General features: G+C 44.0%; 1 protein-coding gene across 1 annotated transcript in view; it reads right to left on the bottom strand.

Moving 5' to 3' along the window:
- Nucleotides 1–5,181: 5,181 nt before the first annotated feature.
- Nucleotides 5,182–24,751, bottom strand: part of LOC140195499 (patched domain-containing protein 3-like) — a 42,676-nt gene continuing 23,106 nt past the window's right edge. Inside the window, exon 4 of the mRNA XM_072253881.1 lies at nucleotides 5,182–10,910. Coding sequence (XP_072109982.1) covers nucleotides 9,220–10,910 — 1,691 coding nt within the window. The 3' untranslated portion in view covers nucleotides 5,182–9,219. The remainder of the gene's footprint in view (nucleotides 10,911–24,751) is intronic.

The raw sequence follows: 24,751 nt of genomic DNA, 5'->3' as shown, positions 1-24,751 counted from the left end.
AGCGGTATTATTAGTTGTAGGAACAGCTTCAATCCATCTGCTAAATACATCTACTATCACTAAGCAATACTTATTACAATGTACTCTAGGTAGTTTTATAAAATCATGTTGCAAACAAGAGAAAGGCCCACCAGGCAAGGAGGTGGTTCCAGAAACACAAGGCATTCCCTTTGCAGCATTCATTTTTTACAAATTAGACATGCTGTGGCTCATTTTTTAGCTGCCTGCTGGAAGCCAGGGTGCCACCAAAATTGTAATAATGTATTAACCATTCCCTCCTTGCCCAGGTGTGTACAATTATGTACATAATCTATGAAAATGGGTAAGAACACAGAGGGAACACAGACCTGTCCCAAAGGGGTTACCCATAAATTGGTCTGAGGTTCAAGGTGGCAACCCATTTGGGACCATAGTCTGCGCTCTCCTTCAGGGACGTCCCCCTAGAACATACGTATTTCCCCCATATCTGGTATAGCCGTCCTTAGATTTTGTCTAATAGGAGCTTTCTGGGTTCCCGAGGGGACTAAAAGTGTGGGATTCAAGGCTGTCTGTTTGGCTGCTGGGTCAGCCCTAGCATTACCATTAGATATCTCATCAGATTCCCCAGTATGGGCTGCACGTTTAATAATAGCCAAAACTTGAGGTAGCTGTACAGCAGTGAGTAAGTTGTTTAGAAAGGTAGCATTACTAATGGGGTGGCCAGAGGAAGTCAGGAATCCCGTAACTCCAAATGCATAACGGGAGTCTGTGTAAAAGTTCGCACTTCAGTCTGTTGCTAGGATACAGGCACGAATCAGAACAAACTGCTCAGCCTTCTGGACGGAGACAGCTGTTTCAAAAGAGGCCTGCTCAGTTACTTCACTGTCCATCATTATTGCAGAGCCAGAACATCGTTTCCCTGCTGGATCCACAATCATCTTCCGTCATCATAAAACGCTGCCTCGGGCTTGAGGGGGTATTGCGGAAGGGATGGGAGAGTCTGTCCTTCTCTCATGGTGATCTGGACGAGTGGGGGGGGGGTGCAGTTGGTGCGGCAGACTTCATGGCCTGAAATTGCCCAGAGATGTGGTAAAATGCCTTGGGTTTGTCAGTATTAAAAGAGTGTCTTACCAGATGTCCCATCTTCACCTCCGTCTCCTTACAGTATCGGAGTTGGCCCGCAGCCTAGTCTTGCCATTCTTCCTCTGTGCTGGAGGCTTGTTTCATCAGGGTGTAGGCAAGGAACCCTCAGTTCTTTGGCTTGAACCCAGGGCGAACCCTAATGTTGGCATGGGAAACCGCCAGTCCTGTCTGTCACCAAAGGGAACCTGGAACTTCAGTCAGTAATGCACTGCCCTCTTTTAACCTCTCCAATCACCGTGACTGGAAACTTGTGTCCCTCAAAGGGTGCATAATATTGGCTCTCCTCAGTTGAGCACACCGTAAGATCATAGCACAGAGTCACATGAAGGTCTGCCTCTGGCAGAGGGGGTTCAAACGAAGTGGAGTCCAGATTAAGTGCCCACCGCTGTGGCGGGGGGGGGGGGAGGGTGAATTGGTAACTGGGGAAGCTGTTGGTTGTTCACTAGTCCCAGGGTGATACCCTTGTCTGTGCATAGAATCTTGACTTCCAACGGACATAACAAAACCTCACACTAGGTCCCCCTGGAATTCCACCTGCAGTGGCTGGGTACATGAATACGTGCGTTCTGTGCTTTGGTTCCAATTTCTGATCCCCAGATATAGCCTGCTCGCGTCCTTCTTCCCACTGAACATATTCACCTTTAATATTTAAGACATGGCAAGAGTAAAGGCAAACAAATGAGGTAGCAGCAAATTTCACTTTTGCCCAGTAACAAGCATTATTCCATTTAGGCGGTGAAGAGACTAGAGGTGTATAAGATGATAAGAGGCACAGATTGAGTTGATAGTCGGAGACTTTATCCCAGGGCTGAAATGGTTAATAGGGGGACGTATGTAATACTCAGGCTCGCTCAGCTCATGTTCGTCTAGGGAGAGCAGCCTTCGGCCCCACCAAACTTTTGTGCGGATTTTGTGTAATGTACAAACCCATTGTAACTGTCATGGTCAGGTCCAGGAAGTCTGCATTCCGGTTCATGGTCCAGTCCGTGGACTCCGGACTCCAGGTCTTCCGGCTGTCCCTTGTTTCAGTTGGGCTTAATCATAGGCACCTGATGCTCGTCTTGTCGCTGGGAATATAAGTGGCCCTGGGATCGAGTGTGGTTGCTGCTTCAGCTCATCAGTATCCACTTGGAGCACCCTGCCGGTGGAAGGCTAGAACAGCCATTCATGATCTCTAGGCCTGGTTAGAGGACCACTACTTCACAGAACCTGGTTGTCTCTAGTCGGAGCAGTCATTGTGGTGTGGATTTGGCTGATTCTGGGGCCAGCCAAGGTTGTTGGCTGCACCGAGACTCAGAGCCACCCTGGATTGAGCTCCCTTCCTGTCCTTGCCTTCGTGGGGTAAGTCAGGCCGTCCTTGCCATTACCCTGTGGCTGGATCTGTCCCTTCCTGTCCTTGCCTCCGTTGGGTTAGTCCGGCCGTCTTTGCCATCACCCTGAGGCTGGACTGTTCCCTTCCCCTCTCCATCTGAATCCCTGACAGTTTCTTCGGCGGTTTTCCTCGGCAGTCATCCTGGCCTCGCATCCTAGTAAGCATCCCAGCCCGGCGTCCAAGGAAGGGGCCCGGCCCTGTGCTGTAAGAAGGAGTACCTCGTCCTGCCCAGGCAAGCATTGAAGGAGCCAAGCCTCGTCTAGTCCTGTAGCCAAGCCTCATCTAGTCCTGTAGCCAAGCCTTGTCTAGACCTGTAGCCAAGCCTCGAAGGACCCCAAGCCTCGTCTAGTCCTGTAGCCAGGCCTCGAAGGACCCAAGCCTCATCTAGTCCTGTAGCCACGTCATGTTCTCGTCTAGTTCCGGGGTCCGAGCCTGAGTCAAGACCCAGGTTCTGGGTCCTTGTCCAGTCTCTGGCTTGGAGTCCAAGCCCAGGCTCCTAGTTCCCAGTTCCTCATCCTGGTCCCGCTTTCCTAGCCCAAGTCTGTGTTCCTGTCCCAGCTCCTAGTCTGTGCCTCATCCTGTCCCTAACTCTAGTCCAGTCCAGTTCCCAGTACTTCAGTGTCTGTGTCTTGCATTTGGGTCCATTCTGAACGCGCCCCCTTATGACAGTACCTGGACAAATGCGCACTAAGTCTTTCATCACAAGATTCGACACCAAACATGTCGCAGCCATCACCTGTTGCTGGCCAAACTGTCGGAGTCGGGCTGCGTACTGGTCGAAGCTGGTGAAGACTCTTCACTTGTTTTCTGTAGATGAGTCCTGCGTATGCCCAGTAGGAGGTGATTCGCCCAAATATCCGTTTCAATGTGGACGGAGGTATTTTCAAAAACGCCTGGTGTGGAGGCTTATCGTTTTTACGCGAAACCGGCGTTTTTAAAATTACGCAGTCTAGTGTGGACGTAGCCTGATTTCCCTTTGGGGTTGATCGGGATTCGAAAACCCGATCCCAATAATATGTCAAAGCTCATCGCAGTCGATTTCGATCATTGTCAGGCCAATCCATATTATTTGTTTTAATCATGTTGGGTAACCTAATTGGTAAGCATTGGAGCAGTAAGGTATTAAACTGGGGGACAGATTCCCATTTTTAGAAGCTTGGCTTCCTGTGAAAGTGCTATAGCAGGCCACAAGTCACTCCTGACAGTCTGGTCCCAATTTCCCAGCCTTAGGTTTGCATTCAAGTACTTTAGTGATAGTTACAGGTTGTTGGGGAGCCCTCTCCTAAGCTTGAACAATCTGGTCTGTCTGTTCATTTTCATTATGGATTCCCGCCTGTAACTCCTGATAGGTTTGGTATCTTAATTCTGCCTTCCATTTCCGCCCCTCATCAGCTGAGAGAATCATGCAGCAGAGACCGAATAAATCTTGCGGGGTCGCATTATACATTTGTATAGTACTGTGGACATAATAAGCAAACTGTGCTGGTTTTTCCTTTTCTGTGTGGGGCCTGATTCGTGATCATTATCATATCTTGAGGCTTCCGGGGTGCATACACAGTAATTACTGAGGGCTGTCGCTCCTCTGCTGCTTGTGGACTGGGCAGCATTCGGGTGGGCAATTGTCTTTGTGGAGCCATTAACTCTGGGGTTTTATTGGATCCTTCCCTCCCTGTCTTGGAATAATCTTCAGTATTCCCTTCCTGGATCTCATGGTATAGAGAGCCTCCCCTTCCCTGCCGCCGCTGTTTTACCTAAGCGGCCACGGTATCTGAGTACTGGGATGATTGGGGTTCGGGAGCACTGGGTGCACTCAGCCTCTGCTAAGGTGGGTGCCCAACCCTCATCGCGGTCACTGTCCTCAAACAGGGTCGATATGCCAGACATAGGTTCGGGATCCCGTATTGACCCTGGATCTTGCACGCAGCACTGCCAATTTAAACCTTCCTGTCTGTCCATATCTGTCTTTGCCTGTTTTCTTTGTCTTTCTCGTTCTTTAATCAATAATTACCACTTTTTTATCTCAATTCTTTTACCAAATTAAACTTACTGCTTGTTCACAAGAGGTCATATCCCAAGTTCCCTTTGGTGGCCACACACCGTTTCCCAGTTTCTTTGTTAGTGCTGCACTTAACATCCAGATAGACTGCAGGGGAGTCCCTTTCCCCTCTGTTTGGCCAAGCGTCTGTCCCGTCCTGTGCTGGTCAATTTCGCGGGTCAACCGCCTGTCACCCAATTAGTTACTTCAATTTACCAGACCACTGCCACTGGCCCGCCGGGTCAATTAGAATAGACCAGAGTTGGTTACCCCCTTATCTAATTACCAGGTTCTGCCACCAGCCCCAAAATGTAATAGGTTGCTGCCACTAACCTGCTGCCCAGTCATTGTGGCCAACCCAAAAGAAAAATGTAGTAGATCACTGCCACTAATCTGCTGCCTAATTCTTCAGCACCCGTAGACTTTAATACTCACAAAAACAACTGCTTACCTTATTCTCCCGGTCCGGGTGGTTTGTTGGATCCCGTCAAGGTACCAGTTCCTCTGGTCGAGGGACAGGAGTTTCGGACATGTAGAAGGGACAGTCAGAGGTAGAACACCTCAGGGTGCCCTACCACCCGTTATTACTCACCCGCAACTCTCCGTCACTTACTCAGCCCAGAAGGACTTACCCTATGTTGGGATCCGAGTCACGGCACCAAATGTAAATTTAAATTCGTCAGACCAATAATCACACCACAGTTCTTTACTTTATCCTTTTCACCAGTTTATTTGTTCGAGCTCAGCCGGCGAGAGGCTCCAGAGCCAAAACACCGAGAGGGACAGAATTCCTTCTCTCCCTGGGGGCTCCTATGGGACCTCTATCAGCAGGTTACATACAGCAACATTTATACAGATCAAAGAGGCCATCATTATCCATATATGGAGTTGTTTTCCAATTCTTTGTACAAGATTGTACAGAGGGCCAGACAAAGAGGTAGTCAGCCTTGGAGTGTTCGTCAGACAGACAGAATCAGACTGCTCTGTCCTTGATTGAAACAAAGAAGTAGTTTAGTGAATCCACAACCTCACAGCTGCACGAAGCAGAAACAAAGGATGCAACTTATGCCAACAGGGTACAAAGTCCTTGAAGGTCATTAACCCCTGAATCCCCAATATCCTCAAAAACTTCATCAATAGGATTAGACCTGGAGTGGGGCCATGATTCGATGAGCCCGGGGTGAGATCAGATGAGGATTGGCAATGGGGAAACTGTGAGCTTCAACTTATGCACATTAGACTGTTTCATTAAAATGGGCCCTTTTCTCTTCTTTAAAAATTCTTTCTTTACTAACCTTTAGTCAATTTAAGAACTATAAAGCTAAATCTTTTAATTGTAACAGGGTAACGAATCACACAGCACCCACACAAACAGGGTTTTGGGGTGGGCTCACACCTCAATCCCACACGTTTGGCTGGGGCCGGAGATCGTCTTCCCTAGACTTACACAGCTGATGGAACTAGACTGTTTTATAAACAATAAACAATCCACTAATTCCATGAATCACAGGCCTCTAGTCCCAGAAACAACAATCCACCATCTAAAACAAAAGAAAATCTGCAGATGCTGGCAATCCTATAAACACACAGAAAATGCTGGAGGAACTCGGCAGGCCAGGCAGTATCTATGGAAAAAAGCAGTTGACGTTTCAGGCTGAACCCCTTCAGCAGGACTGGAGAAAAAAAACTGAGGAGTAGATTTGAAAGGTGAGGGGTGAGAAAAACCAGGCGATGGGTGAAACTTGGAGGGGGAGGGATGAAGCAAAGTGCTAGGAAGTTGATTGGTGAAGGAGACAGAATGTCAAGAAAGAAAAATGGGGGAGGGGGAAAGAGGAGCACCAGAGGGAGGTGATGGGCAAGCAAGGAGATAAATTGAGAGAGGGAAAAGGGGATGGGAAATGGAGAAAGGTGTTGTAGCGTGGATGGAATCACCGGAGAGACAGAGTCATAAAGCAGCTTCTTTATTCGACACAAGAAGCAGGCATCATACAGACGGAAATGCTTTCAGTAGAAAGGTCTGCTAGCCCAATGTGGGCTCGATATTTATATGCTAAATACTAAGGCAATTGCAACTTAAGAAGTTATAGATAATGCTTCCTTTTGAAGCTACATACAAACATCACACCTTCTAACTTCATCCTTTCCTTCTGACACCAACATGTCTGGGTGGTATCCACAGCCTTTAGTTAAATCCACAATACATTTATTTGGCATTTTACGTGCTAACATAGAAGACAATTAATACTTAACATATAGATAATACTGTCTCCGAAACTACAGCATCAGGTCAAACTACAGGGCCAGAAGCATCTGGTATTCACACCTGTTTAGGAAGCGCATTGTTGTGGACTCAATCCACAGTACTTTGTCAAATAGAAGTCTGGTGGCCAAAGTCATTTAAGTGTAAACGAATCATCTACCAAAAAAACTCACTCCAACAAAAGAGTGGGGGGGGGGGGGTGGGAGGCAATACTGAAAGTTTGAAAATCCACCATTTCTCTGCTTCCTATCGAGGCAATTATAAATCTAGTTAAAACGCAAACAACAGGAATTCTGCGGATGCTGGAAATTCAAGCAACACACATCAAAGTTGCTGGTGAACGCAGCAGGCCAGGCAGCATCTCTAGGAAGAGGTACAGTTGACGTTTCAGGCCGAGACCCTTCATCAGGACTAACTGAAGGAAGAGTTAGTAAGAGATTTTTGGACTCCTTATGATCTAACCTTCCAGACTCACCTGCTATACAGAATTTTGTCAAAGGTCTTGAGAAAGTCCATACAGACAAAAGTCCACCGCTCTGCACTCATCTATCCTCTATGTTACCTCTTCAAAAATAAATAGATATGGCAAAGTTCCCCATGTTAGGATGCACAAAGTTAAAGATTCAAGGTGAGCTGTCTAATTAGATCCAAAATTGGTTTGGTATTAGGAGGTAGATCACGATGAAAGGATGGTTTTCTGATAGGAACTCTGGTCAAAGTTAAAATTCAGTTTAATTCCATATACACATATGCACAGGTGCAATGATAAACTTATTCTTAGCAGCATTACAATACAAGGCATACGCCACAGCATTCACAAGAAAATTATGTAAATTATCCAAGAAAGAACACAATTAGGATAAAGCCAAGTCAATTCCAATTGTAAGTGGTCAAAGCACTGTAGGGGTCCATACTGAAACCCTCATTACTTGTGATGTTGTGACTAAATCCATCATTAAGAACTCTGATCAACCAGGACATGGCCTCTTTTCATTGCCATCAAGGAGGAGGTACATAAGAGTGTGAAGGCACACACTTAATCTGAATGGACATTGAACCCATGAACACTTCCTCAGTAACACACAAAACGCTGGAGGAACTCAGTCGGCCAGGCAGCACCTCTGGAAAGGGTAGTTGACATTTCAGACTGAGACCATTCAGCAGGACCTCACTACTTTTTTTTTGCATTACCTATTTAATTTAACAATTGTATATATTTGCACATTTATTTTTACTGTAATTCACAAATTTAATATACTAGTGATATTAAACCTGCTTCTGATTCTCTTTGCTTAACATGTAACAGCCTATTTTTAATTCAGGCTAACACACTTCTTCCAGTAACCTGAGTACTTAATTTATGCACCAGCCTTTTATGTGGCACTATGCCAAATGAGCTTTTCAGTCTTTCACTACCGGATCCTGGACATTTTCCATTTCTCTGGCTTAACACCAGCTCTTATCACTGTGCATGCCCTACTTCTCAATTGAATGGAAGTACAGCAGATTTCAGTTAATTGAGACACATTGGGAATAGCTTAATTAAGCAGCTGCCCCAATTAGACCAATAGTTAAAAGGGTATAAAAAGAGAAACTCCTAATTAAGTAGCAAATTATGTATTTAAATGAAATACAGAACAAATGAGAACACTACAGTACTATAAAAATCTGTATTAGTTTCTAATAGTTATCGATGGAAGAATTAATTCATTGTACGCTGACATGCTCTTTAGGTTGACTGTAAATGAACAAGACCAGCTAGACACCTTGTGCAGATAGTGGACTGCCTGCAAACAGTACACTCAACAATTGCATCCTGCAAATATTAAATTTCATTGTAGCGTTCAAGATGATTGTTGATGCCTTCATATTCTTTGTTGTTCCTAACGAAGTAGTGAATTTGCTTCATTTTCACACCCAGCCATTTCTAATATCTCCAAGCCTGAATGCTTGATACCACAGTGAGCAAACCAGTCCTACCCTATATTACTTGACAACTACCAGTGACAAAAATCACTGCCTTTTAAACACAAACAAGAAAGTGATGCTATTTAAAAACTTCACTCTAAGCAGGGTGTAATGTCTAACAGCCATACAATGAGCATGCAACTGATGCTAGTTAGAAAATGTTCAGCAACAGTCTCCTGCCTCAATCAAGCTGCACGGTATCCCAAATAAACAAAACAAATCCTGGCTATTTTCTCATTTTCTTTTTATTCTTTAAGAGTTGTCCCAAATAAGCAGCTGCTCCCTGATTAACTGATGGTCCAATTAACTGGAATCCACTGTTGGACTAATAAATGGAAACAGTCTGTTTTCCTTCACTTCTTCAAGCAGAGAAACAAAAAAAAATGCTAAATCTGTTCAAGTAATGAACAAAACTATAAAATCAATTAAAATACATCATCACAGACAGTCCATGCAATGTATTTATAAGAGTGTTATTTTACTGGGCTCCATACTTTCATTGACTGAACGAAATGTTCCTGAAGAGTTACGTTCTATTTCTGGAATGTTTTCTTTTGGATTTGAATGCACATTGTATGTCTCTTTATTTGACTTTGCTAGGGATGCACTTATGTCCTTGTCTGTCTTTGCATAACCTCCACAGAAAGTTAGAAACACAGGCAGAAATACAAGACCATGAACTGCCCCAAAAGATATGACAAGAAACATGATTTTGAAAAATGTCCTGAAGATGTAACTTCCTGCAGCAGCCAGCACAACCACACCCAGTATGGTTGAAACTGCTCCCTGGATAATGGGATACCCAAGAGAATACAGTGCATCAATAGCTCGTTCATTGCAACTTCTTTTGCCACTTGAAACAAATGCATAGGAAATGTGAGCTGAAAAATCCACTGAGAAGCCAATGCAGATGACCAGATTAATCATTGATATGGAATCTAAATTGACACCCCAAAAAGCCATCAACCCAGTTACACCCACTAAAACTGACGCTGTTGCAAATGTGACCCACAGAGAGCAGACTGGGTTAGGTATTAACAATAAGGCGATAAGAAGCATAGCAAGGGCAGCCACAACTACATTCTGTATTGTGTTGGATACTATAACAAGATATTGATCAAAATAGATAAATGCAGGGTGATATACCAGCAGGGGAATGCTACATTTCTTTGCCAGATCTCTTAATTCAGTCAATATGTTTTTTTCAGCAACTGAACTATTGACATTCATGGTTTGAATGAAAAAACGTGAAGCATTAATGTTCTGTTCATTTTCTGAAATGTCAATATCTTGTTTGAATGCAGGGACGAACTGAAGGAATTTTGTTAAGTTTGTCATGAACGTATCTTGCTTGTCTATATCTATATTGTTATTTCCACATACACTAACGTAGGTACGAAGCCAGGACTCTGACAGTTCACGATCTACATATGAGAGGTTTTCAAATCTCTCCATACAGGTTTCAATATCACTCCGCACAGTGGAATTCCAGTAATCTACAGTCTCAGTGACAGTGACCATGATTCGTGGTCCATACTCTGAGAAAAAATTTCTTTCCGTATCATAGAATGGAACCACATATGAATCATCAATGGCCAGATTTCTGAGATCAATTCCCTCCTTGATCTGTAAACAGCCATAAATACTGCCAGCTAAATATCCCAAATACAGGAGAACCACAGCTGCCTTGGTCCATCCATTGGTGAGGAATGGACCGTAATATTCCTTAAAGAAGTAGTGGACTGGATGTTCTGATTCGGCACCTGTTTTCGGATCATAAGCCCCACCTACACAACACATGGTGCTCAGTGTAGATTCTCCTGGTTTAGGATCTTTGTCAGCCTTTCTGAATGTCAGCCAGTGCCTGTTACTGGCTTCCCTTCTCCCATTCAGTGCAAGAACAGCTCCAAAAAATGTAATGTTATAAATAAAGCAGAACAGAACTGTTGTACCGGTGTAAACACAAAATGATTGCACAGATCGAAAAGGTGTCAGGATGCCAATATAAAAGGCTAAAACATCAGTCAATGTGGTGATTGTGATGGAAACAGCTGCTTCAGCATACATGTCTGCCAAACGTTTTTCAACTTTATCTTTAACTTTTGTCTTTTGCCAGCCTGAAAGCATAACAAACATGTCGTCCACACCAATACCTGGAGATGTAAAAATATGATTAATTAGTTTGACACTTAATACCAGTGAAATACCTCAAGTGAATAAAATCTCACATTGTACTGTCATTATCACTGGAATAACATGTAATGTTTATTGATAGAGCTTGTCAAATACATTACAAGCATATAATAGAAATTAAAAACCATATTATTGTAACAAGATACCACCAAGTGCTCTTACTAAACTTCTTCCAGACAACAGGATTACTCTGCAATATTTTCTTGGTAAACAAATATAATGCTGCTTTTGATCAGAAAATAATATATTGAAGGAACCATTGTAGGCCATACAGCCAAGCACTACAGAAACAGGCCCTTTGACTCACTGTGTGTCTGCTGACTGTCAAGTACCCATCTGTTCTAACTGGGTTATGGATAGGACTTATCTACAAGTCCTCAACTGGAGCAGGGCTAATTTTGATTATGTTATACAGGAACTTGCAAAGGTTGATTGGAAAACACTATTTGCTAGTGTAAGGACATATGGCAAGTGAGAGGGTTTTAAAAGTGTGTTAGGGGAAGTCAGTGCCAACGTATGAGTGGTTAATGTATGGAGAAGCCGGTTGGTGGCGTAGTGGCATCAGGGCCGGACTTCGGAGCGAAGGCTCCCGAGTTCGAACCCAGCCGGCTCCCTTGCATGCTTTCCATCCATTGAGCGTCGAGCTAGCAACTTGGCCTCGTAAAAATAAGAAAGCCTGCTAAATAAAAACGCCGCGATGATGGCGTCCCAATGACTCCACTCGGAGTTAAGGGCTTTCTTCCACTTCTTCTTCATGTATGAAGAGCGTTTGATGGCTCTGGGCTGTGCTTGCTGGAGTTCAGAAGAATCTCATTGAAACTTATGAATTATTGGAAGGCCTAGATAGAGTGAATGTGGATAGGATATTTCCTGCAGTGGGTGAGTCTAGGACCGGAGGGCACAGCCTCAGAATACAAGGATGTCCCTTTAGAACAGAGATGAGGAGGAATTTCTTCAGCTGCTCCCGAGTCTTATGGATTTGTTCCTGTTAAGAGTGAAGAAAAAGGCTGACAGGGATAACGAGGGATACTGCAAGGGCTCTGAAGAGGAGAAAGGAGAAGATTTTATATATATATAGTATTGAATTTAGACCAATTTGTAGAAATTTGTTTTCACTTTGACACGAGTCTTTTCTGTTTATCGAAAACCGAAATTAAATCCATTGTGATCAATGTTGTAAAACATGAAAACTTCCAAGGGGTAAATACTATATATATGTATTTACCCCTTGGAAGTTTTCATGTTTTACATTGATCACAATGGATTTAATTTTGGTTTTTGACACTGATAAAGAGAAAAGACTCGTGTCAAAGTGAAAAGAAATTTATACAAATTGGTCTAAATTCATTACAATAATTAAATACAAAATAATTGATTGCATAATTACTCACCCCCCATCAAGTCAGTATTTAGTCGATGTACCTTTGGCAGCAATTACCACCTTGAGTCTGTGTGGATAGGTTTCTATCAGGTTTGCACATCAAGACACTACAATTTTTCCCCATTCTTCTTCAGAAAACTGCTCAAGCTCTGTCTGATTGCATGGTGATCATGAATGAACAGTACTTTACAAATCCTGCCACAAATTCTCAATGAATTGAGGTCTGGACTCATAGACTTGGCCAGGCAAGGACATTAATTTCCTTGTTTTTAAGCCATTCTTGTGTAGCTTTGGCTTTATGCTTGGGGTCATCGTCTTGCTGGAAAACAAATCTCCCAAGTTTCAGTGCTCTTGCAGACTGGTTCAAATTTCCTGCAGGATTTTTCTGTAATTTGTTGCATTCATTTTACCCTTCACAAGCCTTCCAGGGCCTGCAGCACTGAAACATCCCCACAGCATGATGCAGCTACCACCGTGCTTCATGGTAGGGATAATGTGCGGTATTTGGTTCGCACCAAACTGAGCATTTAGTCTGATAGCCAAAAAGCTCAATTTTGGTTTCATTAGAGCATAGAACCTTGCAGATGACTTCAGAGTCCCCTACATGCCTTCTGGCAAACTCTAGCTGAGATTTCATGTGAGGGTTCCTCCTTCCCCCCCACCCCCCCAACAGTGGCTTTCTCACTGTCCCATAAAACTGTGACTGGTGAAGCACCTGAGCACCAGTTGTCATTAGCGCAGTCTATCCTTTCTCAGCCACTGAAGCTTGCATCTCCTCCAGAGTTGTGATAGGTCTCTTGGTGGTCTCCCTCACTAGTTCCCTTCTTGCACGGTCACTCAATTTTTAAGGCTGGCCTGTTCTAGGCAGATTTACAGCTGTGCCATAATCTTTCCATTTCTTGATGATTGACTTAACTGTACTCCAAGGGATCTTCCATGACTTGGAAATTTTCTTGTATCTATCTCCTGACCTGTGCTTTTCAATAGCCTTTTTGTGGAGTTACGTGGTAAGTTATTTTGTCTTCATGGTGCAGTTTTTTCCAGGATAGTCATCAGCAGTTAGATTTTCCTAATACAGGTGTATTTTTACTGCAATGAATTGAAAAACCTTGGCTGCACACAGGTGATCTCCATTTCTCTAATTATGTGACTTCTGAAACCAATTGGCTGCACAAGTGATGATTTGGTGTCATATTAAAGGGGGTGAATATTTATGCAATCAATTATTTTGTGTTTTATACTTGTAATTAATTAGCCTGTTTTCACATACACAAAAGAGTCTTTTTCTGTTGATCAGTGTCAAAAAAAGGCACATTAAATCCACTGTGGTTCAGGGTTGTAAAATAATAAAACATGAAAACTTCCGGGGAGCGGGATGGGGGGGGGAGGTGCGGGGAAGATGGTGAATACTTTTTATAGCGCACTGTATGGCAGGGTTAGGCAGATGTGATCAAGTGAAATCTTTGAGCAGTTTAAGAGGTATGGGACTATATTTATGAGTGAAATTACAAGTGCAAAAGGGGAACATGAGGTAACTTACAGGAGATTCACAAAAGATTCTACAAGAATATATTGAAAGCAAGTGGTTAACTAGGGAGGGAAATGGTCCCCTTAAGGATTAATGTGGTTGTCTGTGTGTGGAACCATGGGAGAAGTCTTAAATATTTGGCAGTGAGAGAGCAAAGATTTAAAAGGGACTTGAGGCAACTTTTTCACAGTGGGGTGTGTGATGTGGAGCCAACAGAAACTGTAGAGGTGTGCACATTTTCAAAGTTTAGAAGACTTATGGACAAGAGCATGAATAGGGATTCCCAACCTGGGGTTCGTGGACCCCTCGGTTAATAGTAGGGGTCAATGGCATGAAAAAGGTTGGGAACTCCCAATTTAGAGTTATATGGCAAAATGCAGGCAAATAGGACTACAAAGGTAGACATCTTGGGCTGAAGGACCTGTTTCCGATCTATATAACTATGACTCCAATTTAACAGCAGTTGTTCTATAATTTTTTTGGTGATTTGAGTGCTTATTCAGATACTGCCTCCATCACTTTCTCAGGCAGTGCTTCCAAGATAACAACTACTACTTGGGTGATAATTGCTTCAAATTCCTCCTTTTCTTTTGATGCTTCACATTAAATTTATGCAATATGGTTGTAAATATCTCCATGGGGGAAAAAAAGTGTTTATTTTTGTTCTCTACCCTATCTGTGCCTCTCATAATTCTGTGTCTCTCCATCAGATCATCCCCTCAGCCTCCCCGACTCCATGGAAAACAAATCCAGCCTATTTAGTCTCTCCGTAAAACTGAATGCTTGATTCCAGGCAACATCCTGGTGACAATCAAAAAACAAAAAATTATGCAGACACTGGAAATCTAAATAAAAACAAATCAAAAATGCAGGAAGTACTCAGAAACAGAATCAGATTTATTATCACCGGCATGTGATGTGAAATTTGTTAACTTAGCAGCAGCAGTTCAATGCAATACATATTATAGAAGAAAACATATAATAATAATAAGTAAATCAATTACAGTATATGTATATCAAATAGATTAAAATCATGCAAAACTGGAAATATATATTAAAAAGTGAGGTAGTGTTCATGGGTTCAATGCCCATTTAGGAATTGGATGGCAGAGGAGAAGAAGCTGTTTCTGAATCACTGAGTGTGTGTCTTCAGGCTTCTGTACCTCATACCTGATGGTAACAGTGAGAAAAGGGCATGCCCTGGGTGCTGGAAGTCCTTAATAATGGAAGCTGCCTTTCTGAGACACCGCCCCTTGAAGATGTCTTGGGTACTTTGTAGGCTCATACCCAAAATAGAGCCAACTAAATTTACAATCCTCTGCAGCTTCTTTTGGTCCTGTGCAGCAGCTCCTCCATACCAGACAGTGATGCAGCCTGTCAGAATGCTCTCCACGGTACATCTATAGATAAGTGTATTTTGAGTGTATTTGTTGACATACCAAAACTCTTCAAATTCCTAATGAAGCATAGTCACTGTCTTGCCTTCTTTATGAATGCATCGATATGTTGGGACCAAGTTAGGTCCTCAGATATATTGACATCCAGGAACTTGAAACTGATCACTCTCTCTGCTTCTGATTCCTTTACGAGGATTGGTTTGTGGACTTCCTGAAGTCCACAATCAGCTCTTTCGTCTGACTGACGTTGAGTGCAAGGTTGTTGCTGCGACACCACTCCACTAGTTGGCATATCTTGCTCCTGTACATCCTCTTGTCTCCATCTGAGATTCTACCAACAATGGTTGTATCATCGACAAATTTATAGATGGTATTTGAGCTATGCCTAGCCACACAGTCATGGGTATAGAGAGAGTAGAGCAGTGGGCTAAGCACACACCCCTGAGGTGTACCAGTGTTGATCGTTAGCGAGGAGGAGATGTTATCACCAATTTGCACAGATTGTGGTCTTCCAGTTAGGAAGTCGAGGATCCAATTGCAGAGGGAGGTACAGAGGCCCAGGTTCTGTAACTTCTCAAACAGGATTGTGGGAATGGTGGTGTTAAATGCTGAGCTATAGTCGATGAACAGTACCCCTGACATAGGTGTTCGTAATGTCCAGGTGGTCTAAGGTCGTGTGAACAGCCACTGAGATTGCATCTGCCGTTAACCTATTGTACCGATAGTCAAATTGCAATGGGTGCAGGTCCTTGCTGAGGCAGGAGTTCAGTATAGTCATGACCAACCTCTCAAAGCATTTCATCACTGTCAATGTGAATGCTACCGTGCGATAGTCATTAAGGCAGCCCATATTATTCTTCATAGGGCATTGGAATGATTATTGCCTTTTTGAAGCGAGTGGGAACTTCTGCCCACAGGTACTCCATCAGGACTTTCCGTCTTCCTCAGCAAGATTAGCCACAATTATGGGAAGACAGAGTCAACAGCAAGCCTGAAAGAAACATAGAAAAATAGAAAATAGGTGCAGGAGTAGGCCATTCGGCCCTTCGAGCCTGCACCGCCATTTATTATGATCATGGCTGATCATCCAACTCAGAACCCCGCCCCAGCCTTCCCTCCATACCCCCTGACCCCCGTAGCCACAAGGGCCATATCTAACTCCCTCTTAAATATAGCCAATGAACTGGCCTCAACTGTTTCCTGTGGCAGAGAATTCCACAGATTCACCACTCTCTGTGTGAAGAAGTTTTTCCTAATCTCGGTCCTAAAGGCTTCCCCTCTATCCTCAAACTGTGACCCCTCGTTCTGGACTTCCTCAACATCGGGAACAATCTTCCTGCATCTAGCCTGTCCAATCCTTTTAGGATCTTATACGTTTCAATCAGATCCCCCCTCAATCTTCTAAATTCCAACGAGTACAAGCCCAGTTCATCCAGCCTTTCTTCATATGAAAGTCCTGCCATCCCAGGAATCAATCTGGTGAACCTTCTTTGTACTCCCTCTATGGCAAGGATGTCTTTCCTCAGATTAGGGGACCAAAACTGCACACAATACTCCAGATGTGGTCTCACCAAGGCCTTGTACAACTGCAGTAGTACCTCCTTGCTCCTGTACTCGAATCCTCTCGCTATAAATGCCAGCATACCATTCGCCTTTTTCACCGCCTGCTGTACCTGCATGCCCACTTTCAATGACTGGTGTATAATGACACCCAGGTCTTGTTGCACCTCCCCTTTTCCTAATTGACCACCATTCAGATAATAATCTGTTTTCCTATTTTTGCCACCAAAGTGGATAACTTCACATTTATCCACATTAAATTGCATCTGCCATGAATTTGCCCACTCACCCAACCTATCCAAGTCACCCTGCATCGTCTTAGCATCCTCCTCACAGCTAACACTGCCACCCAGCTTAGTGTCATCCGCAAACTTGGAGATGCTGCATTTAATTCCCTCATCCAAGTCATTAATATATATTGTAAACAACTGGGGTCCCAACACTGAGCCTTGCGGTACCCCACTAGTCACCGCCTGCCATTCTGAAAAGGTCCCGTTTATTCCCACTCTTTGCTTCCTGTCCACCCACTCTCCACCCACACCAATACCTTACCCCCAATACCGTGTGCTTTAAGTTTGCACACTAATCTCCTGTGTGGGACCTGTCAAAAGCCTTCTGAAAATCCAAATATACCACATCCACTGGTTCTCCCCTATCCTCTCTACTAGTTACATCCTCAAAAAATTCTATGAGATTCGTCAGACATGATTTTCCTTTCACAAATCCATGCTGACTTTGTCCGATCATTTCACCGCTTTCCAAATGTGCTGTTATCACATCCTTGATAACTGACTCCAGCAGTTTCCCCACCACCGACGTTAGGCTAACTGGTCTATAATTCCCCGGTTTCTCTCTCCCTCCTTCTTTAAAAAGTGGAGTTACATTAGCCACCCTCCAATCCTCAGGAACTAGTCCAGAATCTAACGAGTTTTGAAAAATTAACACTAATGCATCCACTATTTCTTGGGCTACTTCCTTAAGCACCCTGGGATGCAGACCATCTGGCCCTGGGGATTTATCTGCCTTCAATCCCTTCAATTTACCTAACACCACTTCCCTACTAACATGTATTTCGCTCAGTTCCTCCATCTCACTGGACCCTCTGTCCCCAACTATTTCTGGAAGATTATTTATGTCCTCCTTAGTGAAGACAGAACCAAAGTAATTATTCAATTGGTCTGCCATGTCCTTGCTCCCCATAATCAATTCACCTGTTTCTGTCTGCAGGGGACCTACATTTGTCTTTACCAGTCTTTTCCTTTTTACATATCTATAAAAGCTTTTACAGTCTGTTTTTATGTTTCCTGCCAGTTTTCTCTCATAATCTTTTTTCCCCTTCCTAATTAAGCTCTTTGTCCTCCTCTGCTGAACTCTGAATTTCTCCCAGTCCTCAGGTGAGCCACTTTCTCTGGCTAATTTGTATGCTTCTTCTTTGGAATTGATACTATCCCTAATTTCTCTTGTCAGCCACTGGTGCATTACCTTCCTTGATTTATTCTTTTGCCAAACTGGGATGAACAATTGTTGTAGTTCATCCATGCAACCTTTAAATGCTTGCCATTGCATATCCACCGTCAATCCTTGAAGTGTCATTTGCCAGTCTATCTTAGCTAATTCAAGTCTCATACCTTCAAAATTACCCCTCTTTAAGTTCAGAACCTTTGTTTCTGAATTAACTATGTCACTCTCCATCTTAATGAAGAATTCCACCATATTATGGTCACTCTTACCCAAGGGGCCTCTCACGACAAGATTGCTAATTAACCCTTCCTCATTGCTCAAAACCCAGTCCAGAATGGCCTGCTCTCTAGTTGGTTCCTCGACATGTTGGTTCAAAAAACCATCCCGCATACATTCCAAGAAATCCTCTTCCTCAGCACCTTTACCAATTTGGTTCACCCAATCTACATGTAGATTGAAGTCACCCATTATAACTGCTGTTCCTTTATTGCACACATTTCTAATTTCCTGTTTAATACCATCTCCGACCTCACTACTACTGTTAGGTGGCCTGTACACAACTCCCACCAGCGTCTTCTGCCCGTTAGAGGATCCTGGAGACTCATAAGACTTAAGTGTCCAATGGATCAACAATTCAATTCATTTCAGACACCTGAAACACTGATTCTGTTTCTCTTCCCACAGTTGCATTAGACCTGCTGAGTTTTGCCAATGTTTTTGTCTTAAATGGCCTGGTGAACCTCCTTTGAACCTCCTGCAGTGCAATCACATCATTTCTATACTGTAGTGAGCAGAACGATGTACAATTGTGCAGCTGTGGGCATAACTAAAGTTTATAAAACTTTACTTTGAACTTCATGGTCTTCTCTTCTTTGGCTAATGAAAGCAAGTATCCTGTATACCTTCTACATCACCATATTTACCTGTGCTTTCACCTTAGGGGCCCATGGTTATACAGCATTGGCCCAACTTAAACATGTCGACCAATATGTCTCCTTTAACTTGTTCCATTTGCCCAAATGTGACTCATATCCCTTTTAGCATTTTCTATCCATGTGCATGTCCAAATATTTTTTTTAACCATTCTAATTATACCTGCCTCTATACCTTCCTCTGGTAGTTCTTTCCATTACCAAGTTTCAAATTCCTGGGTGTCAACACCTGTGAGGATCTATCCTGGGTCCAACATATTGATGCAATTACAAAAGAAGGCATGGCAGTGGCTATATTTCCTTAGGAGTTTGAGATGGTGTGTCAGCAAAGACACTTACAAACTTCTACAGATGTACTGCGGAGAGCATTTTAATTGATTGCATCACTGTCTGGTATGAAGGGGACACTACACAGGATCAGAAAAAGCTGCAGAAAGTTGTAAACTCTGCCAGTGCCATCGTGGTCACGAGCAACCCCAGCATCCAGGAAACCTTCAAAGGGTAATGCTTCAAAAAGGCACTATCCACCATTGAGGACAACCATCACCCTCTTCTCATTGCTACCATCAAGGAGGATGTACACACACCCAATATTTCAGAAGCAGATTTCTGAATGGGCAATTAATCCGCTGAACCCAAATTAACTCTGCCTCATTATTTTTCCTTCTCATTTTGCAGTACTTATTTAATTTTCTTTTTTATATATACTTACTGTAATTTATAGTTTGTATTATTATGCATATATTGCAATGCATTGCTGCCACGAAACAACAAATTTCAGGACATACTGTATACCAGTGATATTAAACCAGATTCTGAAACCTCCACATAAAAAACTTGCCCCTCAGGTTCCAATAAATTTTTTCTCCTCTCACTTTAAGCCTTTGCCCTCTAGTTTTCTACTCCCCTATCCTGGATTTAAAAAAGCTGACCATCTACCTCATCTCTGCCCCTCAAGATTTTATAGACCTTTGTAAGGTCACCTCTCAGCATCCAGCACTCCAGCCGCAGCTTATAACTCAAGCTGTCAGTCCCGGTAACATAATTATGAATCTTTTCTGCATCCCTAAATAAATGGTATTTTTCCTATAGTTGGGTGATCAGAACTGTACACAGTTCAACAATGACCTGTGCAGTGAAAAGGTAAAGCCCCGATTCCTGTTCTCATTGCACTGACTAATGAAGGCAAGCATTCCAAATGCCTCTTTCCTACCCTGAGCAGAAGAGATTCTGCAGATGCAGGAAATCCAGAGCAGCTAGTCAGGATGCTGTTCATCGACTATAGCCCAGCATTTAACACCATCATTCCCACAATCCTGATTGAGAAGTTGCAGAACCTGGGCCTCCGTACCTCCCTCTGCAATTGGATCCTTGACTTCCTAATCGGAAGACCACAATCTGTGCGGATTGATGATAATGTATCCTTCTCGCTGACGATCAGCCTCAGTGCTTAGCCCACTGCTCTACTCTCTATGTACACATAACTGTGTGGCTACACATAACTCAGATACCATTTATAAATTTGCTGATGATACAGCCATTGTTGGTAGAATCTCAGGTGGTGATGAGAGGGTGTACAGGAGTGAGATACCAGCTAGTGGAGTGGTGTCACAGCAACAACCTTGCACTCAACGTCAATAATACGAAAGAGCTGATTGTGGACTTCAGAAAGGGTAAGACGAAGGAACACATACCAATCCTCATAGAGGGATCAGAAGTGGAGAGGGTGAGCAGCTTTAAGTTCCTGGGTGTCAAGATCTCTGAGGATCCAACCGGGTCCCAACATATTGATGTAGTTATAAAGAAGGTAAGACAGCCGCTATACCTTATGAGGAATTGGAAGAGATTTGGCTTGTCAACAAATACACTCAAGAACTTGTATAGTTGTACCATGGGAGAGCATTCTGACAGGCTGCATCACTGTCTAGTATGGAGGGGCTACTGCACAGGACCAAAAGAAGTTGCAGACGGTTGTAAATCTAGTCAACTCCATCTTGGATACTAGCCTACAAAGTACCCAGGACATTTTCAGGGAGCGGTGTTTCAGAAAGGCAGCGTACATTATTAAGGACCTCCAGCACGTAGGGCGTGCCCTTTTCTCAATGTTACCATTAGGTAGGAGGTATAGAAGCCTGAAGGCACACACTTAGCAATTCAGGAACAGCTTCTTCCCCTCTGCCATCCAATTCCTAAATGGATATTGAATCTTTAGACACTACCTCACTTTTTTTTTTCCAAACATACAGTATTTCTGTTTTTGCACATTTTAAAAAATCTATTCAATATATGTAATTGATTGACTTGTTTATTACTTTTTTCCTCTCTGCTAGATTATGTATTGAATTGAACTGCTGCTGCTAAGTTAACGAATTTCATGTCACATGCTGGTGATAACAAACCTGATTCTGATTCTGACAAACACAAAAATGCTGGAAGAATATTGGTGGCTCGGCCAAGTTTCACTGTGACAAGCACTAATCAGGCATCTGCTTAAATATATACAAGTAACATGGAATCCTTAAACCTATCAAAATAAACTTAAGAAGCTTGAACTGAAAGCACCAGGAGATCGCATTACAAAGAGCATGCGGCTTCAGGAAAACACAAGGAGCTCCAAGTGATTAACGATTCCCATTAACCAACAATGATCTATTTCAGATGCTTTAAAGACCTCAGAACCCAATGCCCTCTGGCACCCCGCACAGGCCCAAAGAGCTCATTACAGTCCTCCACTCTGTATGGCTGGCACCTGACAGGCCAGGAAGACGTAGGGAACTTGAGATCCAGAGATGACTTGAGAGGCCCGGGGAGTCCTTGAGATGGGGTGAATGTTTTGAAAAGTCCTCGGAAACCCTTGAAAAGTCCTTGACAACCTTGAATTCTTAGACCCAGAAAAAAACTGAGACCAAGAAAACATGAAACTTGAAACCTCGAAGGGTCCTGGAAGGATCTTGCTTACAATGTTTTACACTATTTTTCCAGAGGGAATTAGGATACAGAAGGCTGTACTCTCAATGTTACAGATTGTGACAGCATAGACATGCTCTTATCTCTGAGCTAGCTGGCTTTCTATAGATTTGTCCCCCTTCGCCCACACCTCAGCGAGTTCCACGTATGCCATGACGCTGAACTCCTCTTCCGCTGGCTCTGTCTTCGAGCCTACTTCTTCGGCAAGGACTCTTCCACCCCCACCGATGACCTCTTCTCCCATCTTCAACCCTCCTCCTCTTCATGGACACCCCGCTCTGATCTTCTGCCTGTTCTGGATCACTTTATTGCTAACTGCCAACGGGACATCAACCATCTCGACCTCACCACACGTTGTTCCCATTCCAACCTCACTTCTTCCGAACGCTCTGCTCTCTACTCCCTCTGCACTAATCCTAACCTTAATATAAAACCCGCCGATAAGGGGGTGCTGTTGTAGTCTGGCGTACTGACCTCTACCTTACCAAGGCACAGCGACAACTCGCGGAAACCTCCTCTTATTTACCCTTCGATCATGACCCCACTGAGGAGCACCAGACCATTGTCTCCCACACCATCACCAACTTCATCCACTCAGGGGATCTCCCATCCACTGCTACCAACTTTATAGTTCCCACACCCTGCACTTCCTGTTTCTACCTCCTACCCAAGATCCACAAACCTGCCTGTCCTGGTAGACCCATTGTCTCAGCTTGCTCCTGCCCCACCAAACTCATTTCTGCATACCTCGACACTGTTTTATCCCCCCTTGTTCAATCCCTTCCTACCTGTGTTCATGACACTTCTCACGCTCTGAAATTTTTCAATGATTTTAAGTTCCCTGGCCCCCACTGCTTTATTTTCACCATGGATGTCTAGTCCCTCTATACTTCCATCCCCTACCAGGAAGGTCTCAAAGCTCTTCGCTTCTTTTTGGATTCCAGACCTAATCAGTTCCCCTCTACCACCACTGTGCTCCATCTAGCGGAATTAGTCCTTACGTTTAATAATTTCTCCTTTGGGTCCTCCCACTTCCTCCAAACTAAAGGTGTAGCCATGGGTACCTGTATGGGTCCTAGCTATGCCTGCTTATTTGTTGGCTTTGTGGAACAATCCATGTTCCAAGCCTATATTGGTATCTATCCCCCACTTTTCCTTCGCTACATTGACAACTGCATTGGCGCTGCTTCCTGCACGCATGCTGAGCTCGTTGACTTCATTAACTTTGCCTCCAACTTTCACCCTGCCCTCAAGTTTACCTGTTCCATTTCCGACATCTCCCTCCTCTTTCTGGATCTTTCTGTCTCTATCTCTGGAGACAGCTTATCTACTGATGACTACTATAAGCCTACGGACTCTCACAGCTACCTGGACTATTCCTCTTCTCACCCTGTCTCTTGCAAAAATGCCATCCCCTTCTTGCAATTCTTCCGTCTCCGCCACATCTGCTCTCAAGATGGGGCTTTTCATTCCAGGACAAAGGAGATATCCCTTTTTAAAGAAAGGGGCTTCCCTTCCTCCACCATAAACTCTGCTCTCAAACGCATCTCTCCCATTTCACGCACATCTGCTCTCACCCCATACTCCCACCACCCCACTAGGGATAGTGTTCCCCTTGTCCACACCTACCACCCCACCAGCCTCCAGGTCCAACATATAATTTTCCGTAACTTCCGCCACCTCCAATGGGATCCCACCACTAAGCACATCTTTCCCTCCCCCCCCCCCCACTTTCCACAGGGATCGCCCCCATGTGACTCCCTTGTCCATTCGTCCCCCCCATCCCTTCCCACCGATCTCCCTCCCAGCACTTATCCTTGTAAGCGGAATAAGTGCTACACGTGCCCTTACACTTCCTCCCTCACCACCATTCAGGGCCCCAGGCAGTCCTTCCAGGTGAGGCGACACTTCACCTGTGAGTTGGCTGGGGTGATATACTGCGTCCAGTGCTCCCGATGCGGCGTTCTATATATTGGAGAGACCCGACGCAGGCTGGGAGACTGTTTCGCTGAACACCTACGCTCTGTCTGCCAGAGAAAGCAATATTTCTCAGTTGCCACACATTGTAATTCCACGTCCCATTCCCATTCTGATATATCTATCCATGGCCTCCTCTACTGTCAAGATGAAGCCACACTCAGGTTGGAAGAACACCACCTTATATTCTGTCTGGGTAGCCTCCAACCTGATGGCATGAACACTGACTTCTCTATGCCCCATCTCCCCTTCGTACCCCATCCGTTATTTATTTATTTCTCTCTCTCTCTCTCTCTCTCCTTTTTCTCCCTCTGTCCCTCTCACTATACTCCTTGCCCATCCTCTGGCCTTCCCCCCTCCCCCTTTCTTTCTCCCTAGGCTTCCCGTCCCATGATCCTCTCACATCCCTTTTGCCAATCAATTTTCCAGCTCTTAGCTCCATCCCTCCCCCTCCTGTCTTCTCCTATCATTTCAGATCTCCCCCTCCCACTTTCAAATCTCTTACTAGCTCTTCTTTCAGTTAGTCCTGACGAAGGGTCTCGGCCCGAAACGTCGACTATTTCCTCGTGTTTGCGTTTCTACAGATCTATTTCATTTG

Source organism: Mobula birostris, chromosome 3 (assembly GCF_030028105.1).
Source record: "Mobula birostris isolate sMobBir1 chromosome 3, sMobBir1.hap1, whole genome shotgun sequence".
Classification (NCBI taxonomy): domain Eukaryota; kingdom Metazoa; phylum Chordata; class Chondrichthyes; order Myliobatiformes; family Myliobatidae; genus Mobula; species Mobula birostris.
This window is presented reverse-complemented; position numbering and strand designations above follow the sequence as displayed.